The sequence below is a fragment of the Chiloscyllium plagiosum genome, chromosome 3 (assembly GCF_004010195.1).
Source record: "Chiloscyllium plagiosum isolate BGI_BamShark_2017 chromosome 3, ASM401019v2, whole genome shotgun sequence".
In the NCBI taxonomy this organism is placed as follows: domain Eukaryota; kingdom Metazoa; phylum Chordata; class Chondrichthyes; order Orectolobiformes; family Hemiscylliidae; genus Chiloscyllium; species Chiloscyllium plagiosum.
The window spans coordinates 110,655,129-110,682,181 of record NC_057712.1 but is presented as its reverse complement, the minus strand read 5'-3'; the positions used below and the strand labels follow the sequence as shown (position 1 = coordinate 110,682,181).

At 39.8% G+C, this 27,053-nt stretch overlaps 1 protein-coding gene across 9 annotated transcripts in view; it reads right to left on the bottom strand.

The window, feature by feature from the left end:
* sobpa (sine oculis binding protein homolog (Drosophila) a) overlaps positions 1-27,053 on the bottom strand; it is a 356,343-nt gene that overhangs the window by 85,593 nt on the left and 243,697 nt on the right. For 6 of the 9 annotated variants that reach the window (XM_043687068.1, XM_043687067.1, XM_043687069.1 and 3 more), the window contains 2 exons: positions 6,515-6,589; positions 6,153-6,173 (listed from right to left, as the gene is read on the bottom strand). The exons of 2 other annotated variants lie outside the window; for them this stretch is intronic. In XM_043687068.1, coding sequence (XP_043543003.1) covers positions 6,153-6,173; positions 6,515-6,589 — 96 coding nt within the window. The remainder of the gene's footprint in view (positions 1-6,152; positions 6,174-6,514; positions 6,590-27,053) is intronic. One more of the 9 variants, XM_043687070.1, reaches the window with a different exon arrangement.

The window sequence follows — 27,053 nt, the reverse complement described above, 5'->3', positions numbered from 1 at the left end:
TTCATGTACTCATCCAGATACCTTTTAAATGTTGTAATTGTACCAGCCTCCACCACTTCCTCTGGCAGCTCATACTATACACGTACCACGCTCTGCGTGAAAAAGCTACCCCGTAAGTCCTTTTAAATCTTTCCCCTCTCACCCTATACCTATGCCCTTTAATTTTGTATTCCTTACCCTAGGAAAAAGACCTTGGTTATTTACCTCATCCATGCTCCTCATGATTTTATAAATCTCTATAAGGTCACCTCTCAGCCTCTGACACTCCAAAGATAAAAGCCTCAGTCTATTCAGCCTCACCCATATAGCTCAAAGTCTCCAACGCTGGCAACATGCTTGTAAATCTTTTCTGCACTCTCTCATGTTTAACAACATCTTTCCTACAGAAGGGTGACCAGAATTGTATGCAGTATTCTAAAAGAGAACTCACCGATGTCCTGTTCAGCTGCAACATAATGTCCCAACTCCTATCCTCAATGATCTGACCAATGAAGGCAAGTGTGCCAAACACCTACTTTACTATCCTGTTTACCTGCGAATCCACTTTCAAGGAACTATCCAGCTGCACCCCTCGCTCTCTTTGTTTGGCAACACTGCTCAGGGCTCTACCATTAACTGTATATTCCTTGCCCTCATTTGCCTCACCAAAATGTAACACCTCCGTTTTGTCTAAATTGAACTCCATCTGCCACTCCTCAGCCCATTGGCCCATCTGATCAAAGTTCCATAGTACTCTGAGATAATCTTCTTCACTGCTCACTGCACCGACCATTTTGATGTCATCTGTAAACTTTACTTCTATATTCACATTCAAGTTATTTACATAAGTGAACAAAAACAGTGGACTCAGCACCGATCCTTGTGGCACACCACTGGTCACTGGGCTCCAGTCCTAAAAGCAATCCTTTACTACCACCATCTGTCTTCTACCTTCAAGCCAATTTTGTATCCAATTGGCTAGATCTGCCGGGATCAAACCATACTAACCGTTCTACCATGTGGAAGTTTATTGAACGCTTTGTTGAAATCCATTTGGACTATCACTCTGCTTTCATCTGTCTTCTTTGTCACCGCCACCCCATCCTGAGTAGCACTAGCAAATCTCCCAGCAAGGATACCAGTTCCCTTCCAATTTAGGTGGAATCCCCTTATACAGGTAATTTCTACTCCTGACAAGTTCGCAATGGTCCAAAAATGAGATTCTTTGCCCCCTGAACCAGCTCCTCAGCCAGGCATTCATCTGCTCTATCCTCCTATGCCTTCTCACTAACACATGGCACTGATAATAGTCCCTCCAAGATCTACTTCTTAACCTACTGCTTAGTTTCCTATATTCTCTGTACAGAACCTCAACTCTTTCCCTACCCTGTCATTGGCACCAATGTGCGCAATGACCTCCTGCTGGTGGCTGTCCCCTTTCAGAATATTCTGTACCCTCTCCAAGGCATCCTTGACCCTGGTGCCTGGGAGGTAGCACACCATCCTGATGTCTCATTGACTTGCGCAGAAACCTGTCTGTGCCCCAGACTACAGAATCCCCAATATCTTGAAGATTTTAATCAGATCACCCCTTAACTTTCTAAATTCTAGAGAAAGCAAGCCTAATTTATATAATTTATCCTCATAACTTAATTTCTAAAGTCCAGTTATCATTCTTGTAAACCTACATTGTACTCCCTCAGATGCCAGTATATCCTTCCGAAGGTATGCTGCCCAGATCTGCCCACAATACTCCAAGTGGGGTCTAAACCAGGATTTTGCATAACTGCAGCATAACGTCTAAATTCTTTTCCTCAAGTCCTCTAGATATAAAAGTCGACATTCCATTTGCTTTCTTGATTATTTTCAGCTCCTGTTTGTAACTTTTAAAGATTTATGCACCTGAATCTTAAAGTGTCCTTGGACATCCACTGTACACTTCATGCCATCTAGAAAGTACCCAGATCTAACCTTCATTTGTCCAAAATGGATAACCTCACACTTGCTTACATTGAGGTGCCTCACCATTTACCTTGTCTATCAATATCCCTTTCCAGTTTTATACTCTCATCTACACTGTCACCTAAATTTGACAAGAATGACAAGACGCAAAATTTCGTTGTAAGTAAAGAACACCATAAAAGCAGGGAACTACAGAAGCTATGTAACTTTTCAAGTATCCTCTGGATTTTTCCACAAGGAAGCAGCCTGTGTAACTTTGCCTTGTTGTGATTGTACAAACATTGTAAGACCTAACAGATAAAGGAACAGTAATCAATTGGTGATGATGACACTATAAAAGGACAGCATTGGGAAGAGACAAGAAAGAAAGGTGGTTATGGGCAGAGAAAAAGGAACAGTGAGGCATCATGAAAACCTAAGTGGGTGAACAGTTATCTGGAGTGAGATGAACAGCCTGTGGCCAGCAAAAACAAGACAATTTAAAGTGATTGAAGGAAATATATGTTAACATGATTTACCTACTTCTTACATCAAAGGTAAAGAAAATACAGTGACAGGATTGGAAGAAAACCTTCAGAATTTGCTTCACAAAACCACCCAGTGACCACAGCCAGTAACGACATTTTGAGTAAAAGTATTGCCATCCTCACTTACAATGGGAAAAAAAGTGGCACAGATTTGTCAACTGACTAGAAAGTGTGCCTTAATTAGAATTTCAAAACCACCAATCAATTTCCCATGGGACAGAGTAGGTCAAAGAATATGGTCACTCTCTTACCAGCTTCTGAAGTCTTCACTTCATTTCCTCTTTTTGTCTATCTTTCTCTTTTTCTTCTCTCCTCTTAATGCTTCATTTTTTTTTCGTCTTCTTCTTGTGATTTCTCTCCTTTCCTTTCAGTGGGGCAGGTGGTAGTTGGGTTGATGCAGTGTGACGGAAAATAAGCCATCAATGACTGCAGTGTACATCGGCGTTAGGACAGTAGGGTAACCTAGCCATCCTAGCCAGCTTCCTTCTCATCCCCAATGACTTGCTCTTCCCCTCTACCTGTGAGTGTTATTGCATGTCCTACCCCTTTGCCTTCCCACTAATTACTTTCCTTTCTACCAACCTTTCACTCGCATCATTAATTATTATTCCAACTTATGACTAGATTTCGAAACTACTTAACAGGCTGCAAAGCACTTTGAGACAATCTGAGATTGAAAGGCGCTATATAAATATAAGTTATTTCTTATGTTTACCTCTTTTCCTTTGAATTGCATGTTCAACCTCTTTTTCTTTCTTTCCTTGATTTTGATGTTATTGCCTTCACCCCTAACCTTCCAACCTTACACTCTACTCTTGGTTATTCCTTCCTAGAACGGATAACCAGAGGTCAGAGATCAGAGGTACTCCTCAACCTCTCCGACTTCATTCACCATCATGTTATGTAAACTTTCCCAAAAGGGGGTATGGTTCAACTTTCAAAATTTAGTACTCTCTGTTCTCAAACGAATCAGATCAGAATGATGAAAGAGACTGCCTGCTTTTATCTCTATTTCCCTTGGCCTTATTGACATTGCAAATGGAATCTTTGTTTCAAAGGTATAATTGCTCATTGTTGGCCTATTATTCTAAACATTGTCAGTAAATGGGTGAGAAAATCACTTCACTTCAAAATTCAACTAAAATTCTTATGACGATTGCAATTTATTCTACCTTTGAATAAAAGGGAAAAATTGCATCAGCGCAACTGAGTGAATAGTGCTGATGTATCCAAGTAAAGCTCAAAGTGCCATACCTCTGGGTAAAACATAAAGCCCAGCCCTTAGTTTTTTGAAAAGTGAAGCTTTTAATGAAGATAGCGAAGATACAAAAAAGCAGTTCAATAGATAACCTTAACCATGTGAGTACTGTATTCATTTCATATTTTATTAACCCTTATTTTGGGAACAAGAAATTTTAATCACAGCAGACAAACAGAAAGAAAAACAGGCTGTATTTTGAGTGATTTGTGTAAACTGGTGAGACTCGTACAGTTCCAAATATATGCAGGCAAAACCCATTATATATGCAAATGCAAAAATTTGAAATGGGAAAATATAGACAAAAAACATGACAGGATGTGCAGACTGGCATAAGTTGCTTTGTATGGAAGAGGAAGAGATTGGAAGACAGATAATTATACATATAATTCATACAATTATAAACGACAAGATAGGTGCAGAGACATATAGGTGTATTCTATGCTTTTCTTTTGGTTACGGTTTCTTTAAAATAGGAAGTTTTGAGATTCAACTAAAAGACCAGGGGTTGATCCATTCAACCATCCATCCACCTGGCAAGTGATCTCCACGATGGTCTCCACAAACATGTTACTGAGGATTTGGCTGCAGTAGCTTCAGGTTACAGAGCTTAGTGGAGACGATCATGGTAAGGACAGGCAAAACCGAACTTCAATAATAAGCAGTCATTTCAACCCTTAAAGTCTCCATGTACCTTTTGAATAAATAACTTTTGATTCAAAAGTGCAGGAGTGAGACCAAAACTGTCTCTGCGCATTTCCCAGCGTTGTCAGCACACAGTCTGCTAGGGTTCAGTGAGACTGTTTTGAATTTCTATTGGCTGGTTGGGCATTGATTGATTGTCCGGTAGAGGACCAATAGACATTTATCACTGCTGGTCTATGGCCAGAATGTTGATCCCTATTTCTGTTTATGTAGTTTTCTGGAGAGTTATTCTAAACCATGGAAAGTATTGCCTCAAACTATGTATTACATAGAATGATAAATGGATCTAAGTTGTTCATCAAAAAACCTGTTATTACAATATCAGTTTTATTTTACTATTTACAATCAAGTTCAATTTCTGGATGCACAGTGTCATGTCTCTCAAATGTCACTAAGTTATGGTATATCTTTGATATAAGTCTCTTCTAGACTCAGTGCTAACTCTACATTCACTGTGACATTTAGAAGAGATGGCATTTCAACCAACATACTGGCCAATTGTAGATTGGCATAATAATGGCATTCAAACACCAGTATTGGACAAGTCAAATATAATGGTTTCACTTTCCCAATGTGAATTATCAACAGACACAAGCATTGGTGTTTGTTCAAGCATCACTTCCACATTGACGTATACTCCGTACTGTAAACGGTCATGAAGTTACGAGTCAAGCCACAAGGACATTTCTAATTCTCAAGAACCATTTCCAACTCCAAATAACACTCTTAAGAGGTACTAAAAGTGTTGAGAGAAAAGCCTCAGTTTGACATTGTATTAGAGATGTTTGAAAACTGGCAACTTGGAAGCAAATATCGTCACATCCTGTGATATGACCATTTTACTCAGAAACTCAGCACCTACCAACTTACAACATTAGTCCCGCTTACAATAACATGCATTCAGTACCAAGTCCAAAAATACACACAGAAACTGACTTCCAAACGTTTGCTAAATACAATCTCAATCATCAAGATTTATACAAAAACCTTTCTCAAGAAATATATATTTTTAAAAAGCACTCAAATAAATCTGAATTTTACAATTCCATGTAAAATGGTAGAGAAGCTGAAAGATGGGACTGCAATTTACAAAACTGAGTTCAGTAAAGTCAAAACTTGAGCCGTTTGCAGATGCTATTTGAGTTTAAGATTAAATTTCGCCTTCATTATCATAGAACCATAACACAAAAGCAAGCCTTTCAGCCAATCAAGTGTCCATTGAAAAGCATCCCACCCAGACCCACCCCTTACCCTATTCCTGTACCTCTGCGTTTCCCACAGCTAATCCAACTAGCCTATATATCCCTGGAATGTGAGAGGAAATTGGTGCACCCAGCAGAAACCCAAACACAGGGAGAATGTGCAAACGTCACACAGACTGTCCCTCAACAATGGAACTGAAGCCAGGTCTCTGATGCTGAGACAGCAGTGCTAACCACTGAGCCACCATGCTGCACTTGTGCTCCTCTCATCTATAGTAATATTATGAAACACATGTTTATATATTGTAGTATATATATTTGGAAAGCATGTGAATGACAATTGAAGTGGAATTGGATTGCCACTGACTGAAGAGAGAGGAAGGAGGCTTTTGTGATGTCAGTGCTTCAGATGATTGACAGGGGAGTACAATCAGGGAATTAATGTGCAGTTCTAAAGCAGAATTAAAAGGAAATTAAAAATTATTTAAATATATTATAATAATAAAAAAGTATTCTTACTGTTGTGTCTTTTATTCTATCCTAAAAAAAGAAAAGAAAAAAGTTTTAATGACAAATGCAATGAACTTTACCCTTTACAGTTTCTAAAATAGCATTAAAACTACAAAATGTTGGATTGCATTTAAATAAACTAAAAATTACGTTGAGTTAGAGTTTGTGCAGAAGTTCATGTGCTCTGTTGTAATGCATTTATTCAAAGTCTCATGTGTGTCATGTAACCGTTTCCTCTGTCAGCATGAGTTAGTGCTTACCATCAGGGTGAACAGTCTGAAATGCTCATTTCCGCATATACTATGTAAAATAGCTCACGTTTTTAGAAAAATGTAAATGCAGTGCCTAGTGTGGTACTGAGCCATACAAACCAGAACGCTCCCAAGTTCAACCTCTGTTCCATGCGGAGTCTGTCGGGCGCTGGTGGGGGATCCTCGATTCTTGGGCTAAGGAGGGGAAATAACAATCAGGGTTTCTGTTCCTGATCATCGTCCAAAGAAAGAAAATGCAGATTAGGAGCATAAGGTGAGGGAGGGCTAAACTGGGTTATGATGCTGCCACTTCTCTTTACCCTCTATGCTTCTAATGGAATAGCCTATTGACATGCTATCAGGTTTCTCAAATGAAGAAGCAACTTGCTCAACTGTTGCAAACTACAGGAAATAAGAATACCAAATAAAATCCAAGGTATTGAGGGGTAAAATTATCTTTGAATATCTCAGTGGTAGTGTGGCACCAGGGAGTAGCTGATGTGGTGGCTTCTTTGTTATGTCTATATGTAGCTTGTTTCCTGAAAGGTTTTTTTTTAATTGAGTGGCCCATTGTAATTGTTGCCTTAAACAATGAAACAACATTGATTTGTAAATCACTAGTTATTGTAATGATGAGAAATTAAAGGATATAAAGAAGAAATATGCAGATATTTCAACTAATTATCAGTTAACAGTGGGGTATTTATAAGCAGCTAGACTACAAAGTGTTACTTGAATGACCTGGAATGAAAATTAAAAATCAGACAACACCAGGTTATAGTCCAACAGGTTTATTTGGAAGCACTAGCTTTCTGATCACTACTCCTTCAACAGGTGGTTGTGGAGAATAAAATTGTAAGATACAGAATTTATAGCAAAAGTTTACAGTGTGATGTAACTGAAATTATATATTGAAAAAGACCCAGATTGTTTGTTAAATGTCTCATCTTTTGGAATGACCATGTAAATTTCAGTTCTTGCATATGTAAATCGCAAAACGTTTTTTAAAAGTTACATTCTCAAGTGTTCTTTAACAATTAGTGTCATATCAGCCCAGATAAGGTAGTGAAGATGTTAACTCCCCGTGAGAGTGTCTGTGCCACAATGGTCAGACTGATTCTAATCTAAAAAACGGATTTACAGAATCATACATAGATTCATGCAGTTTTTGAGCAAAATAAAATATAATTCTGCAAGTACAAATTCACCCCTCAAAATTATATGTGTACATGTGCATGTGGGTGAGTGTTGGGGGGGTGGTGGTTATGAGTGTCTGTGAGACGGTGAGTGTAAAGGGGTTTAAGTCTGTGAGAGGGAGCGTGTGGGAGTGTATGTGAGTATATGACAGGTGTGTGTGTGTGTATGTGTGTGTGTGTGTGTGTTGTGTGTCTGCGCGCGCGTGTGGGTGTCTGTTTGTCTATCTGTCTGCGGGACATTTGACCTCAGACCTTCATGTGACAGTCCTCCAAGGCAGACTTTGGGATGGGCAACAATGAAAAGTGGCTGAGTAGAGGCTGATAGCCAAGTTCAGTACCCATGGGGATGACCTCAACCTGGACCTTGGGTTCATGTCACACTACAGGTGATTGTAAGATTCTGTAAATCCGTTGTTTAGATTAGAATCAGTCTGACCATTGTGGCACAGACAGTCTCACGGGGAGTTAACACCTTCAATACCTTATCTGGGCCAACATGACACCAATAGTTAAAGTGCACTTGAGAATCTAACTTTTAAAAAACGTTTTGCGATTTACACATGAAAGAACTGAAACCAACATGGTCATTCTAAAAGATGAGCAATTAACAAACAATCCAAGTCTTTTTCAATATGTAATTTCAGTTACATCACACCGTAAACATTTGCTATAAATTCTGTGTCTTACGATCTTATACTCCACAACCACCTAATGAAGGAGCAACGCTCTGAAAGCTAGTGCTTCCAAATAAACCTGTTGGACTATAACCTGGTGTTGTGTGATTTTTAAATTTGTCCATTCCAATCCAACACCGGCGTCTCCAAATCATGGAGTGAAAATAGCAGACTAATTAGAAACTCTAATATTGAATTCCCTACAGTCCAAACAGGGAAAAAAAGTACTTACAGAAGTGCTAGTTACTTAACAACATTTGTCCCCAGTCAGTCAGATTGTTTCTTTATGACACTCGGGCAGAACTGCCTATACACTAATGAATTTTCTCTGATTGATTGTAAGCACATATAAATTAGAAGCATTCAAACCCTCAAGCCTGTTCTGTCATTGGATAGGATTGTGATTGACCTGATTGTTGCCTCTGCTTTCCTGTCTGATCCCTTTACCTTGTAACTCCTGTGCCAATCAAAAACCTATCCAACTCAGCCTGAAACATACTTGATGAATCTGCCTCCACTGGTTTTTGGGGAACAGAACTGCACAGTCTAATGACTGAGAGAAAACAAATTTTCCTCATCTCCATCTTAAGTGTGAAGTACCCCTAATTTTCAAATTGTACCTTCCAGTTCTTAACTCCCATAAATGGAATACCCTGTCAAATCCTATGGGATAACACTTCAAAATGGGTACAGGCCCAGCTTGTCCATCTAAGATGCTGGGGTAAGTTGACTGAATCTTCTCTGCACTGTTTCCAATGCAGTTATTTTTTTTAAATAAGGAGACCAAAACTGTACCCACAACTTCAGATGCTGTCTCACTGATGTTCTGTGCTTCAGTAGCAAAAATTTATTATGTTTTAATTCCATTCCTCTTGCAATAAATAACAAGTTCCATTTGCCTTCCTATTTACTCACTGTACCTGCATGCTAACTTTTTGTGATTTATGGACCATGTAACCCGCATCCCTCTGAAGAGCAGAGTTTCTGCAAACTCTCCCTATTCTTATACTACATTTCTTTTCTCATCCTCCTGTCGAAGTGAACAATTTCACTTGCGGAGGTTACACTCCATTTGCCAAACATTTTGCTAACCCATTTAACCTCTCTATATTGCTTTCAAACTCATGTTTTCATCACAACGCACTCTCTTATGCATTTTGTCATCAGGAAATTTAGCAACCAAACACTCGGTCCCTTCATCCAAGTCCTTGATTTAGATTATAAATAGTTGTGGCTAAAGCACTTCTGTCATACTCTACTCATTATAACTTGCTAACCTGAGAAGTATCTATTTATTCCTACTCTCTGCTTCCTGGTAGCTAACCAATCCTTTATCCATGCTAAATGCCACCTTTACACTATGTGCTTTCATTTTATGCAGTTACCTTTAATGTGGCACCTTATCAATACCATTTGGAAGTCCAAGTACACCAAATTTACAGGTTATCCTTTATCCACAATACTGGTTACTTTCTCAATGAACTCTAATAAATCAGTCAACCATGATTTCCATATAGGTAATGAAGGGCTTTTGCCCGAAACATTGATTTTCCTGCTCCTTGGATGCTGTCTGAACTGCTGTGCTTTTCCTGCACCACTCTAATCCATGATTTCCATATCACAAATCATGTTGACTCTAACTGATTGCATTAAATGTTCTAAAAGCAGCCTTCACAACCCCTGAATAGTAGTTTCTAGCACTTCCCCAATGATAAATCTCAGGTCAACAGGCCTATAAGTTTTCTGCTTTCATTTCTGTCCTTTTTTGAATAAAGGAGTTACTTTTGCTATTTTCCAATCTAATGAGACCGTTCTAGAGCTTAGGGAATTTGGAAAATTACAATCAAGGCACCTGCTAACTCTGCAGCCACTTCTTTAAAGACCTTTGGAAGAAGTCCATCACGTCCTGGTGTCTTTGCTGAAATATCTCTTTAAATGTCTTCGCTTGCATCTCACTGACCCTCCCCTATATTTGATTCACTTTAGCCAAATCGATCTTCATACCCTTATAATTGACTCTATTCAAGTTTAGAACATTCTTTCCCTCAAACTCCATGTGAAATTCAGTCATATTATGATCATTGCTACTTAGAGGCTGCTTTATTGTGAAGTCATTAACTAATTCTGTTCCATTGCACATTATCAGGTCTGATGTTCTGTGCATCAATAGCAAAAGCTTTCCTATTTTCATATTTCATTCCCCTGATCTCTTGTTGACTCTAGAACACATTACTCCAAAACCTTATCCTCAGAATACTATGAACTCATCTTCTGGGTTTGCTTTGCCAATTCATTTCATTCAAACTGTGCTTAGATTAAAATCACCGATGATTACTGCCATACGTTTCTTACAAGCCCACTGTTTCTTCCTGTGTACCATGTTCTGCAGAGTAGTTACTATTAAGTGGCCTATAAACTTCTGCTCCAAGTAACTTCTTACCTTGGCTATTTCTTGTCTCTTTCCAAATCAATTCTACAAACTGTATTCCCAGATATTAGATATGCAAATAAAGCTGGTTGTGGATTCTGAAGTGTAGAGCTTTTAATTTCCATGAAGACTTTTGAAAAATACTTAACATGTCTCTACATGGAGAGTGGCTTCTCTCAATTGAATTGGACACCAAACCTGACTCTGGATAATCACAAGGTACTACTGTAATAGTGATAGAGTAAAATTCATTATATGGGTGCGTAATAAATCAACATCAAAACTTAAACAGTCACTCCAGTTGTTGGTATTGCCCCAATTAACTCAAAATTCATAAAGACAAAACTTCTCTTATACCGTGATTCAATATGGAAGGGACAAATTGCAGGGATTCTGCACAAAGAGAAAGGGAACGTGCAGTAAAAACTAGCAACCCTGAAATTTCATTGGACAGACACTGGCCTGGTGGTAATACAGAATAATCCAGAGGCTAATGATGTAGTTTCACAGGTTCAAATCTCACCATGGCTGTGGAATTTAAATTCAATTTACTTATAATCTGGAATTAAACATTAATCTCAGTAATGTGAAAGTATCATGAAATTATTAACTTGTCATCAGAATTGATCTGGTTCACTTGAGCCATTCAGGGAAGGAAATTTGCCATTCTTACCTGATCTGATTGACATATAACTCCAGACCCACAGAAATGTGGTTGACTTTTAACTGCCACTGAAATACTCTAGCATTCCACTCAGCTCAAGGGCAACTGGTGATGGGCAACAAATGTTGCCTTTGCCAGATGTGCCCACATCCAATGAAAGAATAAAAATAACATTCTAACTGATATTAGCAGATAAAAAAAATGAATATCCACTCCAAATTTTTCAGTAATTATTAGTAATAGCATCCTGGGAGTGCAGGAAGACGGACACGTCTCCAACAGGTCTTGGGAGAACTTGTGAGAAATTTTGTGGCAATGTTTGAGCCACTTTTTTTTGCTGATATCACATTTACAGTAAATTCTGTTTTGAGTGGAGTGAGGAGACAGTGGTCAAATGTCCCACTCCATTACATTTCAGTGCCATTCTCCCCAATGCCACTATGTGTTGGCAGAAAGTCTGCAAGTATTCCTTATGAATCCTATTAGAAAGACCTCCTTTAGGCTCAGTGAAACCATTCCTTAGCCAAGAGCTGGTACAGATTATATCGAGGACGAAGTAACACTCCGAGAGGAGGTAAGACAATGTTAAAGGGAACATAGCTCTTTAAACTCAGTCCAGAGTGCATTTGCAGAATTATTATTTGCCATTATCCCAAGTCTCTGGGTTCCCGTAATAGTACAAGTATAACTTGCTGGTGGCTATGCCTGTGTAATTTACAATACAATCTGTGCCAACGTTTGGTATTTTCGCAGCATACCCTCAAAGTGTGGCTCTCAGACGTTCAAGTTCAATATGTACATTGTTCGTATGCTGACACTCAATAGCACAATTTGCTTGTAATATACATTCTTTCAATTGATTTTGTCTTTATTTAGTTATTTGTCAATCCGCTGTGGCTTTGCATGCACAAAATGGACGCTCTCAAGAATATCCCTCTCTTTCTCATTTCCTTTCAGCCACTGCTTCTCTCCTTCTAACTCTCTTTTTGTTTTGCTTGTAACTCTGTCCCTTTGTGATTTTGTACTTTTGTTCTTCCTGCTGGAAGGTGTTGAGTGATAAGAGTGTAGTGTAACAGATAAAGGAGCCACCACATCAATGTAGGTTATATTTAGAGTTGCTTGGGGGGAGGGGGAGCGCAGCGGCCAGCGACCAAAATCTGGTCATCAAAACTCTCTTCTCATTCAATTACTCCTTCAATCCAGCTGACCAGGGCTGATACTTCACGGAGAATTAGCACAATGTACATCCACACATTACATAATTCCAATCCAGATGAGAATGACAGTTCTGGGCAAAATAACAGTTCCAGGTGTTCAGGACTGAGGGCTTCAAGGCCTGAAATCTTTAGTGAAGGCAATAAAAGACACAAAAGGCAATTAGATGGGTGACTTTATCTATTATTTAGTGAAATATGTAACTTTATTAATTTTTTTAACTCTGTTCAGTTTGAACAACCGAAATTTCAAAAGCAAATTATTTTTTTCTTAAGAATGATTTGTTGGAATATAATGGCCAAATTGCATGATCATAGGGTACTGCATGTTTACCACAGAATAGCAAATATTGTATATCATATGAATAGTTAAAGTGAGTATTCAATAAAAGCTGAGTATGATATAAAATTAAAAACAACCAAGTTATATTTTGTGATAAAGCAGCGACACAAGGTACTGAGTAATTTGTTCACAAGATACTGGTAAATTTAATACAAAATGTAAACAAAATCTAATTTCTCCTGCATGTGCGAAGCAGAAAAACAGAGGTTTAATTCAATCATAACTATTGAATTTTTTATACATATGGCAGGTGCTTATAAAGCAGCCAGTGAGTCAATAAACGATCACACTGCCAGTCAGTTCAATTTCAATCTCACTGGAGGGTTTGTGGGAACTGGAATTTTATATCAGTTATCATTTACAAATCCTAACTCTCGGGGCGAGTTGTGGGATTTGATTTCTACCTTGTACACTACAAGGATTTACAGTAAAGTAGAACGATGATCGGCAAATTAGCCCAAAAGTAATTTATTTTGTTGAATCTTCTGCCAGCTTTAGGCTTTGGAGGATAGAATAATAATTTGAATCAACTATCAATACTTCAACAGAAATATTTGAAACAGTTTGGTTGAATGCAAGCTAATTGCACATTGCTTAGTAAACTACACAAGGATGCATAATGTTATACCAATGATACTGCATATAATTTGCAGTGTTAAATAGCTGATCCATTTAGAGTCATCAAATCATAGAGCACAGAAACAAACTCTTCAGTCCAACTCATCCACGCCAATGAGACATCCCAATTTGACCTAGTCCCATTTGGCAGCACTTGGCCCACATCCATCTAACTTCTTTCTATTCATATGCCCATCCAGATGTTGTAATTGTACCCTACCTCCACCATTTCCACTGGCAGCTCTTTCCCTGCATTCATCACCTTTGAATGAAAAAGTGGCCCTTTGGGTCCATTTTTAAATCTTACCCCTCTCACCTTAAACCTATGCCCTCTAGTTCTGGACTCACTAACTGAGGAAGAATACCATGGCTATTCACCCTATCCATGCCCTTCATGCAGTATTCCAATGTCCTATATAGTTGGAAATTAACATCCCAATTCCTATACTCAATATTCTGACCAATGGAGGAAAGCGTGCCAAATGTAATGAGAATTTTAAAATAAAGAATACAAAGGTTTTGCTTTTTGTGTGCATGATTTACTGGAACATAGACCATCATATCCACCAAACCTGTTTTATTATTCAAAGAGATTGTAGCTGATTTGTCACCCAATTATATAAATGTGTCTTTGCCTTCTACCAATAATACCTTTGCTTAAAAAGAATCTTCAATTTCGAATGCAAAATGAACAACTGAATAAGCATCAGTTGCTTTTGTGGAAGCAAGGTGCATACTTGTGTCACTGCGCGTATGTAAGCGTTTCCTAACATCACTCTTGAAATTATTGGCATGAATTTTTACACTATTGAGCACGAGACCTAAACTCCTCGACCAGCAAGAATAGGTTCTCTCTAAGCACCTTATTTGTTTCCCTTGACATACTGAAAATTTCAATCCATTCAACCTTTAAACTTCTAAATCCCAGAAATACAGTTGGACTTTTAAAATAGCGCATTCGTTATTGGATTAGCAATTATAGGTGAAGAGTTATTAAATATCAGCAATGTTTTGCTTTCTTACTTTCCCCAAAGTTTTCCTGTAATCTGAAAGTGTTCTGTAGAGGAATAAGACAGTGCTATTTTCTAGGTCTGTAGATTGTAAGAAGCAAACATGGCCTTTAGTAGAGTGATATGCTCTTCTTGTTGGATGTGGGAGTATAGAGAGAGTTTACGTGTTACTGAGGATTATATCTGCACTAAATGCCATTGGTTGTGAATCCTATCAGATCGAATGGATCGGTTAGACAGCCAGTTAGAAGCAATGAGGAATTTACAAGAACAAGGGGATGTAATGGATGGCAGTTATAGGAAGGGAGAAAAGTTGCAAATAGATGGGCTAACTCCAGGAAAGTTAAGAGATATAGGCAGGTAAAGCCGGAGTCTTCTGTTGTTATCCCCATTTTAAACAAGTACGCTGTTTTGGAAAGTATAGGTGGTGACGGATTCTCAGAGGAATATAGCACAGTCAAGTTTCTGGTAATGAGACTGACTCAAATATACTGAGGGGGAAGGCAGTTCCAATAGATTAGTTGTGTTCATGGACTCTCTGGTCCGAGGTACAGACAAGATGTTTCTGTGGCCAGCAGTGAAAAATCAGAATAGTGTGTTGCATCCCTGGTGCCAGGATCAAGGATGTCTCAGAGAGGGTGCAGAATGTTCTCAAGGGGGAGAGGGGCCAGCAGGAGGTCATTGTCCACATTGGTACCAACGACAAAGGAAGGGAAAAGGTTGAGATTCTGAAGGAAGATTACAGAGAGTGAGGCAGGAATTTAAAAAAGTGATCCTCGAGAGTAGTAATATCTAGATTATTCCCAGTGCTGTGAGCCAATGAGGGAGGGAATAGGAGGATAGAGCAGATGAATGCATGGTTGAGGAGCTGGTGTATGGGAGAAGGATTCACATTTTTGGATCATTGGGATCTCTTCTAGGGTAGAAATGGCCTGTACAAGAAGGACGGATTGCACCTGAATTGGAAGGGGACTAATATACTGGCAGGCTGCTCGGGAGGATTTAAACTAGTAAGATCGGGGGTGGGACGCAGAGATAGTGAGGAAAGAGATCAATCTGAGATTTGAGAAAAGAAGCGAGTCAAACAATCAGGGCAGGCAGGGACAAAGCAGAGAACAAGGTCAGACTGGTAAATTAAACTGTATTTATTTCAATGCAAGAGGTCTAACAGGGAAGGCAGATGAACTCAGGGCATGGTTAGGAACTTGGTACTGGGATATAATAACAATTACAGAGATGTGACTCAGGGATGGACAGGACTGGCAGCTTAATGTTCCAGGATACAAATGCTACAAGAAGGACAGAAAGGGAGGCAAGAGAGGAGGGGGATTGGTGTTTTTGATAAGGGATAGTATTACAGCTGTACTGAGGAAGGATATTCCTGGAAATACATCCAGGGAAGTTATTTGTGTTGAATTGAGAAATAAGAAAGGGATAATCGCCTTACAGGGATTGTATTATAGACCCCCTAATAGTCAGCAGAAAATTGAGAAACAAATTTGTAAGGAGGTCTTAGTTATCTGTAAGAATAATAGGGTTATGGTCGGGGATTTTAACTTTCCAAACATAGACTGGGACTGCCATAGTGTTAAGGGTTTAGATGGAGAGGAATTTGTTAAGTGCATACAAGAACATTTTCTGATTCAATATGTGGATGTACCTACGAGAGAAGGTGCTACTCTTGGGAAATAAGGCAGGGCAGGTGACTGAGGCAGAAGACTCACACCACTCCACCTACTTCACCCAAGAATTCCTGAAGACCAATGACACTAAGATAGAAGAGGATGAAATAATGGTCTCTTTTGATGTAACTGCCCTGTTTACATCAAACAACATTAACCTGGCCAAGGAAATACTGACTACACTATTCGAAGACCCAAAGGCACATACACCAAACACCACTAACTTCATCAGCAAGGACAGTATTGTTATGCTAGTGGACCTATGCCTTATCACACACTTCACCTTCAACAACAAAACCTACAGACAAACCAATGGAACACCCATGGGATCTCCGATATCAGGGTTCTTAGCAGAGGCAGTAACGCAGAGACTTGAACAAACAGCTCTGCCAACCACCCAACCCAAACTTTGGGTCCGCTATGTGGATGACGTCTTGTCATCACTAAACGAAACAAATTAGAGGAAACTTTCGAGACCATCAATAATACCCTTACTGGCATAAAATTCACTAAAGGGGAGGAAAACAACAACAAACTGCCATTCCTAGTTGTCACAGTAGAGCAAAGAGCCAATAGGGAACTTCAAACCAGTGTCTACAAAAAAGCAACACATACGGATCAAATATTGAACTACAGAAGCAATCACCCCAACATCCACAAATGAAGCTGCATCAGAACATTATTTCAATGAGCCAACACACACTGCAGCACAAAGGAACTATGCAGAACAGAGGAAAATCATCTATACTGAATGGGTACCCAATGAACACAGTCGGCCGATTTCTCAATAACAAACCCAAACAAGCAGACAAAACACGTCCAGAAACCCTAGCCACTCTCCCCTACATCAAAAACACCTCGGAAATGACTGCCAGACTACTCAGACCCCTTGGCATCATGGTAGCTCACAAACCCACCAACACACTAAACCAGCAGCTAATGAACTTGAAAGACCCGATATAGACAACAAGCAAAACTAATGCCATTTATAAAATACCGTGCAAGGACTATAACAAACACTACATTGGACAAACAAGCAGAAAACTAGCCACGAGAATACATGAACACCAACTAGCCACAAAAAGACATGACCCTCTCTCACTAGTATCCTCACTTGCGGATGAGGAAGGACACCACTTTGACTGGGACAACACACCCATCCTAGGACAAGCCAATGACAAGCATGAGAATTCCTAGAAGCATGGCATTTCAACTGGAACTCTATCAACAAACACAACGAGTTCAACCCATCTACCATCCACTGAGAAAAAGAACAGGAAGTGACCTCACCACAGGAAATGACATCACCGACCCAAAGAAACCCAAACATATAAATTGAAAGCAGGAACTATCAAAATTGCTTCGCCTGAGGCCCACTGAAGATGTTACTTGGTATGGTGATAAAACGTTTGGAAATGAGCCTTCCAGCTTAGCGAGCGAACCTACATCCAGAACCTCAACCTGAGCTACAAATCGTCACTCGCTGAGGCGACTGAGGTGTCAGTGGGGGATCACTTTGGGGCCATAATTCTGTTAGTTTTAAAATAGTGATGGAAAAGGATAGAGCAGATCGAAAAGTTGAAGTTCTAAATTGGAGGAAGGCTAATTTTGACGGTATTAGGCAAGAACTTTCAAAAGCTGATTGGGGGCAGATGTTCGCAGGTAAAATGATGGCTGGAAAGTGGGAAGCCTTCAGAAATGCGTTAACGAGTGTCCAGTGACAGTATATTCCTGTTAGGGCGAAAGAAAAGCCTGATAGGCGACGGGAATGCTGGATGACTAAAGAAAATTGAGGGTTTGGTTAAGAAGAAGAAGGAAGCATATGTAAAGTATAGACAGGATAGATCAAATGAATCCTTAGAAGAGTATAAAGGCAGGTAGGAGTATACTTAAGAGGGAAATCAGGAGGGCGAAAAGGAGACATGAGATAGCTTTGGCAAATAGAGTTAAGGATAATCCAGAGGGATTTTATAAATACATTAGGGCAAAAAGGGTAACTAGGGAAAGAATAGGGCACCTCAAAGATCAGCAAGGCGGCCTTTGTGTGGAGCCACAGGAGATGGGGGTGATACTAAATGAGTATTTTGTATCAGTATTTACTGTGGAAAAGGATATGGAAGATATAGACTGTAGGGAAATAGATGGTGACACCTTGCAAAATGTCCATATTACAGAGGAGGAAGTGCTGGATGTCTTGAAACACATAAAAGTAAATAAATTCCAAGGACCTGATCAGGTGTACCTAGAGCTCTGTGGGAAGCTAGGGAAGTGATTGCTTGGCCTCTTGCTGAGATATTTGTATCATCGATAGTCACAGGTGAGGTGCCATAAGACTGGAGGTTGGCTAATGTGGTGCCACTGTTCAACAAGGGTAATAAGGACAAGCCAGGGAACTATAGACCAGTGAGCCTGACCTCGGTGATGGGCAAGTTGTTGGAGGGAATCCTGGAGGGCAGGATGTACACGTATTTGGAAAGGCAAGGACTGATTAGGGATAGTCAACATGGCTTTGTGCATGAGAAATCACGTCTCATAAAGTTGATTGAGTTTTTTGAAGAAGTAACAAAGAGGATTGATGAGGGCAGAGCAGTGGATGTGATCTACATGGACTTCAGTAAGACGTTCGACAAGGTTCCCCATGGGAGACTGATTAACAAGATTAGATGACATGGAATACCGGGAGAACAGATCTAGCTCAAAGGTAGAAGACAGAGGGTGGTGGTGAAGGGTTATTTTTCAGACTGGAGGCCTGTGACCAGTGGTGTGCCACAAGGATTGATGCTGGGTCCACTTTTTCTTTTGTTATTCATACAAATGATTTGGATGTGAACATAAGAGGTACAATTAGTAAGTTTGCAGATAACATCAAAATTGGAGGTGTAGTGGACAGGGAAGAAGGTTACCTCGGAATACAAAGGATCTTGGTCAGATGGGCCAATGGGCTGAGAAGTGGCAGATGGAGTTTAATTCAGATAAATGCGAGGTGCTGCATTTTGGGAAAACAAATCTTAGCAGGACTTATACACTTAATGGTAAGGTCCTAGGGAGTATTGCTGAACAAAGAGACCTCGGAGTGCAGGTTCATAGCTCCTTGTAAGTATAATTGCAGGTAGATAGGATAGTGAAGAAGGTGTTTGGTATGCTTTCCTTTATTGGTCAGAGTATTGAGTACAGGAGTTGAGAGGTCATGTTGCAGCTGTACAGGATGTTGGCTAGGCCACTATTGGAATATTGTGTGCAATTCCAACTTCCTTCCTATTGAAAGGTTTCAGAAAAGATTTACAATGATGTTGGCTGGGTTGGAGGAATTGAGCTATAGGGAGAGGTCGAATAGGCTGGGGCTGTTTTCCCTGGAATGCCGGAGTCTGTGGGGTGACCATATAGAGGTTTATAAAGTCATGAGGGCCGTGGATAGGATAAATAGACAAAGTCTCTTCTGGTCAGGGAGTCCAGAACTAGAAGGCATTGGTTTAGGGTGAGTGGGGAAAGACATAAAAGAAACCTAAGGGGCAACTTTTTCACGCAGAGGGTGGTGCATGTATGGAATGAGCTGCCAAAGGAAGTTGTGGAGGCTGGTACAATTGCAACATTTAAAAGGCATTTGGATGGGTATGTGAAGAGGAAGGGTTTGGAGGGATTTGGGCTGGGTGATGGCAGGTGGGACTAGATTGGGTTTAGGATATCTGGTTGGCATGGACGAGTTGGACCAAAGGGTTTGTTTCCGTGCTGTACATCTCTATGACTTTATGACTCTACTTGTTGCACAGTACCCCAGGGTACAGAAATAAGAATGCATTAAAGTTCAGTCACAACATTTTTTTTCAAGTGACATTTGGCATGAACAGGGAATGACCTGTTTCCTTGAAATCATTAATGAACTAATTGTGATTTTGTAATAATCCATGGTGATTGAATTCACTTTCATAATCTCCTCCTGGTAGGATTTACACTTGTACCTTTAGGTTGCTATAGTAGCCTTTAACTTCCTGACATACACAGCACAAAGCTAGAAGATCTCATCGGGGTGCCAAGGAGATCGTTTCTTTTCCTCTCACTTTAAGAACTGTGCTCAGTATTTTTTATTTTAGGATTACAACTGGCAGGGGTCAGTGTTAAAATCCTCTGGATTTCCAGCTTTAGAGCTGGAACTTAAGGTTATTCCAACAAGAGGGGCACTCCTTCATTTTCATAACTTATGGACAGTCCAAATTGGCTGCCATTATCAAGTAGGCTTAACTCAGACTTAGCTGGAAGAGAGACAGCACTGCTCATCTGCTGATTACCAAGTGAGATCGATGGAAAACTCCATTCTTCCCAACTGTACAAAGTCAAATGGCCATGGAAAACAACAGTCCCAGAATGAGGGATGCCAACCAGAAGGAATGCTGTGCTTTACATCTATATATTCTTTTTGTGGTCTGACTTCTAATACAGTAACATGGTAAGACCTGATGTAATTACCAAGGACCATAATGCGAGCAACCAAGTCACACAGAACAAGCATGTCTCCCTTTCAGTTCCAACTCTGTTCTCACTGTTTATGCTGATTCCAAATATGGAAGATGTGATTTGCTATCCCTAATCTCCACACCCACTTGGAGGATGGTTGAGGTGAAGGAGTAATCAGGCAGAGTTCACACTATCCATTCATTACTATCAGCAGCCTTCCATTGATAATTGTTGAGTGTTTTGCACAGATGACAAACTGTGAGCAGTGAATACAAATTGTATAAGAAACCTCTATTGTATAATGTTTTAATAAAATGGAGGCTGCCACGTTGATTCTTGAAGGTTGAGAACACTCCTCCCCAACCTTACCATTCAAGTTGTCCTTAGCTGTCCTAGTCCTGGATATCATTTCTGAATGAGCCTTCTTCAATAATTCACAATACTATTAGATGCAAAACCACGACTGGCAGTTGACACCAAGGGAGTAACTTTAAATCTCTCAAATGACTGAAGTACTTTATATATTGTATCTCATCCAATTCACACTGCGGAACTGTTTAAAAATAACTCAGTTTACTTTGGGATGTTTTCTTTTTGCTGGTAACAGTCCTGTGGCATTCAGTCTCCACTCTCTTCCTTCCTGCCAATCTCCCTGCCCACAACCAGCAACATTTCAGGCTTTTTGATATCGCCATGTCTTTTCATTTTTCACTCATAATGTAGCACTTTTTAAAGAATAATGCTTCTAATGTTGGTTTCCATGCAAACCACTTGGGGAAAAAAAGTTAATTGTACATGTCACTTGTAATGTTACCTACTTTGTAACTATCAAATGAATTGGAATGTTGTTCGTATAAGGCTTGCTCAGGCTATAAGCCTTGACTTGATAAACTACAACATATTGCAGCAAATGTAGAACAAGTGCAAGGTGGCATTAAAAACAAAGTGTTGGAAAGGTTGCACAGCTCTGGCAGCATCCACACAGTGTAAAACAAAGTTAATGTTCTGAGTCAAATCTGATTGTTCCTCGGAACTGCTCTGAAAGAGACTGATATTTGACTTGAAATGTTAATTCTGTTTCTCTCTCCACAGATGATACCAGATCTGCTATGTTTTTCAAGCCCTTTAATGTTTTTATTTCAGAACTCCAGGGGAGGTAATGGCCTAGTGGTGGCCTACTCCTGCACCTATTGTCGACTGTCTATTATCACATGACTGTTAATCCAAAGACCCAAGTACTGTTCTGGGGACCCGGGTTTGAATTAAGGCAGATGGTAAAAACTGAATTCAGTCTTGAATGAAGAGTCTAACAATGACTATGGATCCATTGCTGATTGTCAGGAAAATCCATCTGGTTCAATAATGTTCTTAAGGGAAGGAAACTGCCATCCTTTCCTGGTCTGACCTGTAACTCCAGTCCCACAGCAATGTGGACGATGCTTCATTGCTCTCTGGGCAATTAAGCCTGGGCAATAAATGCTGCTGAGCCAGTGACACCCTCGTTCCATGAATGAATTTTTAAAAATCAGCAGTATTTTGCTTTTGTTACGGTGAAGGAGGAATGATGGATCAGAGATAGGTAGAACTCCCAGTTCTTCTTCAAATAATAACTTTAAGGTTTAACTAAACAAATTGGCAAGTTTGATGTCCATTTGATGTTACCTCTAGCAATGCAGCCTTCTTTCAGTATGGATGTATCACGTCCTGAGAGACTTCAGGCTGCAACTTTTCCATAGGAAGAATGTTACCAATGAGCCAAACTGACACAAATACTTTTTTATTACAGCTCATATCATTGGTGAAAAAGCCTATTAATTGGAAAACTAAAGCAATTATTTCCAAACAATTAAAACAAAACTACTTTAGTTTCAGAATTAATTTATTATGGTGACTGATAGATTACAAACCAAAATAGGATTCCATCCCTGTTTGAGATGTGGCTTTCTATTCTCTTTTCATCCCAGGCAATGTCCTCCTGTCTCATAAGGGTCCATCTCATAGATACCACCAGAGCTCTGATGGTGATGTCACACTGACCACCTCTTCTTTCAAATGAAGCCTCCCTGCCAACTCTGGTGTTACACCTCACAAGATGTCTGCATGTCAGGTTTTGGGATTTCGTTGCAGAAGGAAGATATGGAAAAGAATAACTATGTTTAATAGTGAAGACTCAGCTTGAATTGCCTTGAATCTTCATAGGAGAAAGTGAGGTCTGCAGATGCTGGAGATCAGAGCTGGAAATGTGTTGCTGGAAAAGCGCAGCAGGTCAGGCAGCATCCAGGGAACAGGAGAGAGGGAGGAAGAGAGCTTCTTCAAGGAAGGCATCCTTGTAAGAGGATTCGCAGTGCCCGAAACGTCGATTCTCCTGTTCCCTGGATGCTGCCTGACCTGCTGCGTTTTTCCAGCAACACATTTCCAGCTTGAATCTTCATAGCCATTCTCTGTCGGAAAAGATGTACAACTCTGACAAAATGGCTAGAATATAGCTGTTAACTTAAGTTCCAAGAGGGGGAAATGGGAGAATGCTAAGGAAATTAAGGGCTAATGCATGCAGATAAGATTTTTTTTTAAAATATGAAAGAAAGCTAGTTTTGATGTTGAACTGGCTCTGTTAGATTTCAAATAATGAGCAATTCTTAATTCTGCTGTAGCAATCAGCAAAACTCCTCAGGTATTTTGTATTGGAAAGTTGTTGATTCCTTTTTCTGGTTGTAAACAGCAAGAAACTAAAAGATAGGAATCAAACAGAGGGTTTTAACAGACAAACACAACCATTTCTTTTAAAAAGGAAAAAGTGAGCTTTCAAGAGACTAAAAGGTCAGAAGTGTGAAAGAACAGTTAAAAGTCATCTTTTTTTAAGTTGTGTAAAATGATCCACTAATGTTCCATTTTTTTTTGTTGTGCAAAGATAAGTTGAACAGTTTGACTTCTATTCTGTATACTCGTCTTACTGGGAAATAAAGCAGCTTATCGATTCATATCTAGCTGTATCTAACAAAGGCTTTGCTTGGTTGGACTTCAAAGAAATGGAGGAAGTACATGTGCAAATAACATTAATATCCAGCTCAGGTCACAAGGGGCTACTACTGTTACATCCCAGGGTCACATTATCACAGAAGTAGACAGAGAGAAGTGAGTCAACTTCCAACATCACCTCTCAAAATTTCCACACTTCAAAGCAGCACATTCTATCAATTTCATTCGTGGATTGTTATCGAAAGGGAAAACTGGCTGTCTTTTTTTTAAGCAACAAATAAAATTCCTTCTCCCTGCTTCTTTGTTTTAAATTCTTCATAAGCTCAGAGAATGAAAATGACATCTTTTCTCAACAAAAGCTAAGGAACAAGCCAGAATGAGTAGTATCAATTAATACTGACAGCAATTTAACGTAAAGAAAGGACAGTTTGTCAGTACTTTTTGTCTTGCACTCATTAGGACAACTCAGAAGAACACCAGTTTAAAGGAAAAAGCAAACTTTATACTGTATGAGGGGAGAGTGCTGATTGGTTGGAAAGTTTCTGATCAATTGAGACGTTACCATGGAGAATGCATCAGTTCATGGTAGGTTGACTCTAATTGGTCAAAGCAATGTCCTCAGAAATGAACCAGCGAAAGGCTGTCACCTATTTTGTTGAGTTGAAACAAGCACAATGAATGCTCATGATCTTCTGTCTGCAAAGAAGAGGGTATAAATAATAGAGCTTCCAGCACATGTAAGTGTGCCATATTGCAAACTCAACTGACAATCCTAAGTTAATTGTCAGTGTCATTCTTTGCACACCCATGGATCATCCAGCAAACTTTCTCCAATTGCAGAATCACAGCTAATGCTCAGCACTGTGCTGGGTGTATTGCAAGAGTGGACTAGTTGAGTACAGTCAGTTCTTTGCCAAAGGAATATGATGTCTGACTTGATCCAGCAGTCGTTGGGTTGTGTGGCCTACGTATCTGGCATCACGCATGTACCACATCACTCATTTGGCAGAACACCTTTTTATCTTGACAGCTATATCCTGTTAATTGTAAACACCACTTGCATTGCTACAGCCTGGTAGTGGCATGAAACAGGTAGCTTCGCCTGTTGCTCAGACAGTTGAAATAGATTAGCCTTCCAGGGTGACCAGAGGTAGACTGGGGACTTTTCAGGACCAAAGGTCAGTCTTAGGACAGTTAATGTGTATACAGTGGGAAGTTATCTGATCAAGGCAGCTAATAGCCTACGGGATGGATTTGATGCACATACTATTTCAGTATCAAGTTGCACTGTGAACAAATGCCTTGGACTCTATTTATAAGGCTGTTGACAAGGTCAATCTTATCGCAAAAGGAACTGTAGAAATCCCATTTTGTGCACTGACCAGTGAAGGTAGGTTTGTGCTGGAATGCAATAGAGGCCCCCCCCACCCCCACCCCACCCCCCCACCCCCGTCTCTTCCTCAACCAGGATATCAAAGAAAATGTGCTCACCTGCGTGCTCTACTTCAAACTGGAATTTGAGCACAGGACAAAACCTTCTAAAACATGTAAGAAAATGTTTACATGCAGCTGTATATTCAAGTAAAGGAAACATGTCATCTGCATATCAAAAACACACAAGTGGTTGGAGATTAGATTTCATTCCATTGACGACATGTTCTTCATGGAATACAACAGAGATCCCATCTGACAACAAAATAAGAGACAACCATTCATTTGTCCACTTCCCAGGACACTGTTTTGATCAATCAGATTAAACTGCAGTGTTTAAGATTTACCAAAAGCCTGGCAACTAACTGTCAATCATCATTAACTGCTGCATTCTCCATGGCCATACTTCTACCAATCAGAGGTCATGCCAACTAATCAGCACTCTCCTCTCATACAATATAAATGCTGGTTTTCCCCCTTCAATTACAAAATGTTCTGATAAGTGCAAGAGTGCAGGATGAGGTATTGTTGCTGGGTTGGTCATTCAGAGACCCAGAATAATGTTCGAGGGACATGGTTTTAAATCCCACCACAGATAGTGATATTTGAATTCAATAAAAATCTGGAATTAAAAGCTAGTCGATTGTAAACCATACCATCATCGATTGACATAAAAAAAATTGGTTCACTAGTGGCCTTTAGGGAAGGCAATCTGCCATCTTTAACTAGTCTGAGCTACATGTGACTTCAGACTGACAACAATGTACTTGACTCCTAACTGCCCTCTGGGCAAATAAGGATTGACAATAAATGCTGATCCATGCAGTGACAGCCACATCCCATGAATTAATGAAAAAACACAATATCATCAACAAAATGTGTCCTTTTTCAGCAATACTCAATTACTAGATGACCAAACAACTCATTTAATAACTATTTAACCATTGCGTTTCTGATTTGTGGTATCTACAAGATTTTACTTTCAGTGCATGAATGACAATTTGATTTGATTTGATTTATTTTCACTGTCCTGAGATGCATGTGACAAGTTTTGTTTTGCAAGCAGTACAGGCAGATCATATCACACAAGGACATACAGATCATAGGGGTGTTTAGAAGGAGCGAGGCAAACAAGGTTACGACTGTACAGGAGGTGCAAAAAAGCAAGACCAACATTAGATTTGGAATTAGAGAGGTCCATTGTAAATTGTCCATTGTAAAGTTTACAGGATTTTTGTGATTCTTGGGCCAATGCAATCCTGCAGGTTGTGTGGAGAAGAGTCACAAGACCATTTCCCAGTGTCTGAGAACTCACCTTGCAGCAATGAAAGGGAAATCTTGGACTTTTCGGCCTTGATTGACCTGAAACAACACTGCAAGTTAAACCATGATAAATGACAAGGAGATATCGAGTAGATCAGAGTATTCAAAGGAAATTTCAGGATTGCAATCAGAGTAAACTAAATTGTGACATTCCCCTGACCAGAAGAGGGATGAGTGGGATTTAAAGTAAAGCCTGGATTTGCCTGGTCAGCTGCAGCATAAACCTCCCTTCTACTCTGCAACTTCAGAGAAATATAATCTATTGTTCTGTAGCCACTGTTCAGAGCAGGATAATAAATTTTGGGTTGTTATGCACTTGCAACCATAAGGAATTGAGCTGAGACTGCTCAAACTCATTTAACCTAATGTAACAAACCTGTCAGTGACCGCTGGATTCAAATGTCGCTAGAGAGGTGGAAGGATAGAATCTGCCCATATTTAGATTCTGGATTAGTGGTGCTGGAAGAGCACAGCAGTTCAGGCAGCATCCAAGGAGTAGTGAAATCGACGTTTCAAGCAAACGCCCTTCATCGGGAATAAAGGCAGAAAGCCTGAAGCATGGAGAGATAAGCTAGAGGAGGGTGGGGATGGGGAGAAAGTAGCATAGAGTACAATGGGTGAGTGGGGGAGGGGATGAAGGTGATAGGTCAG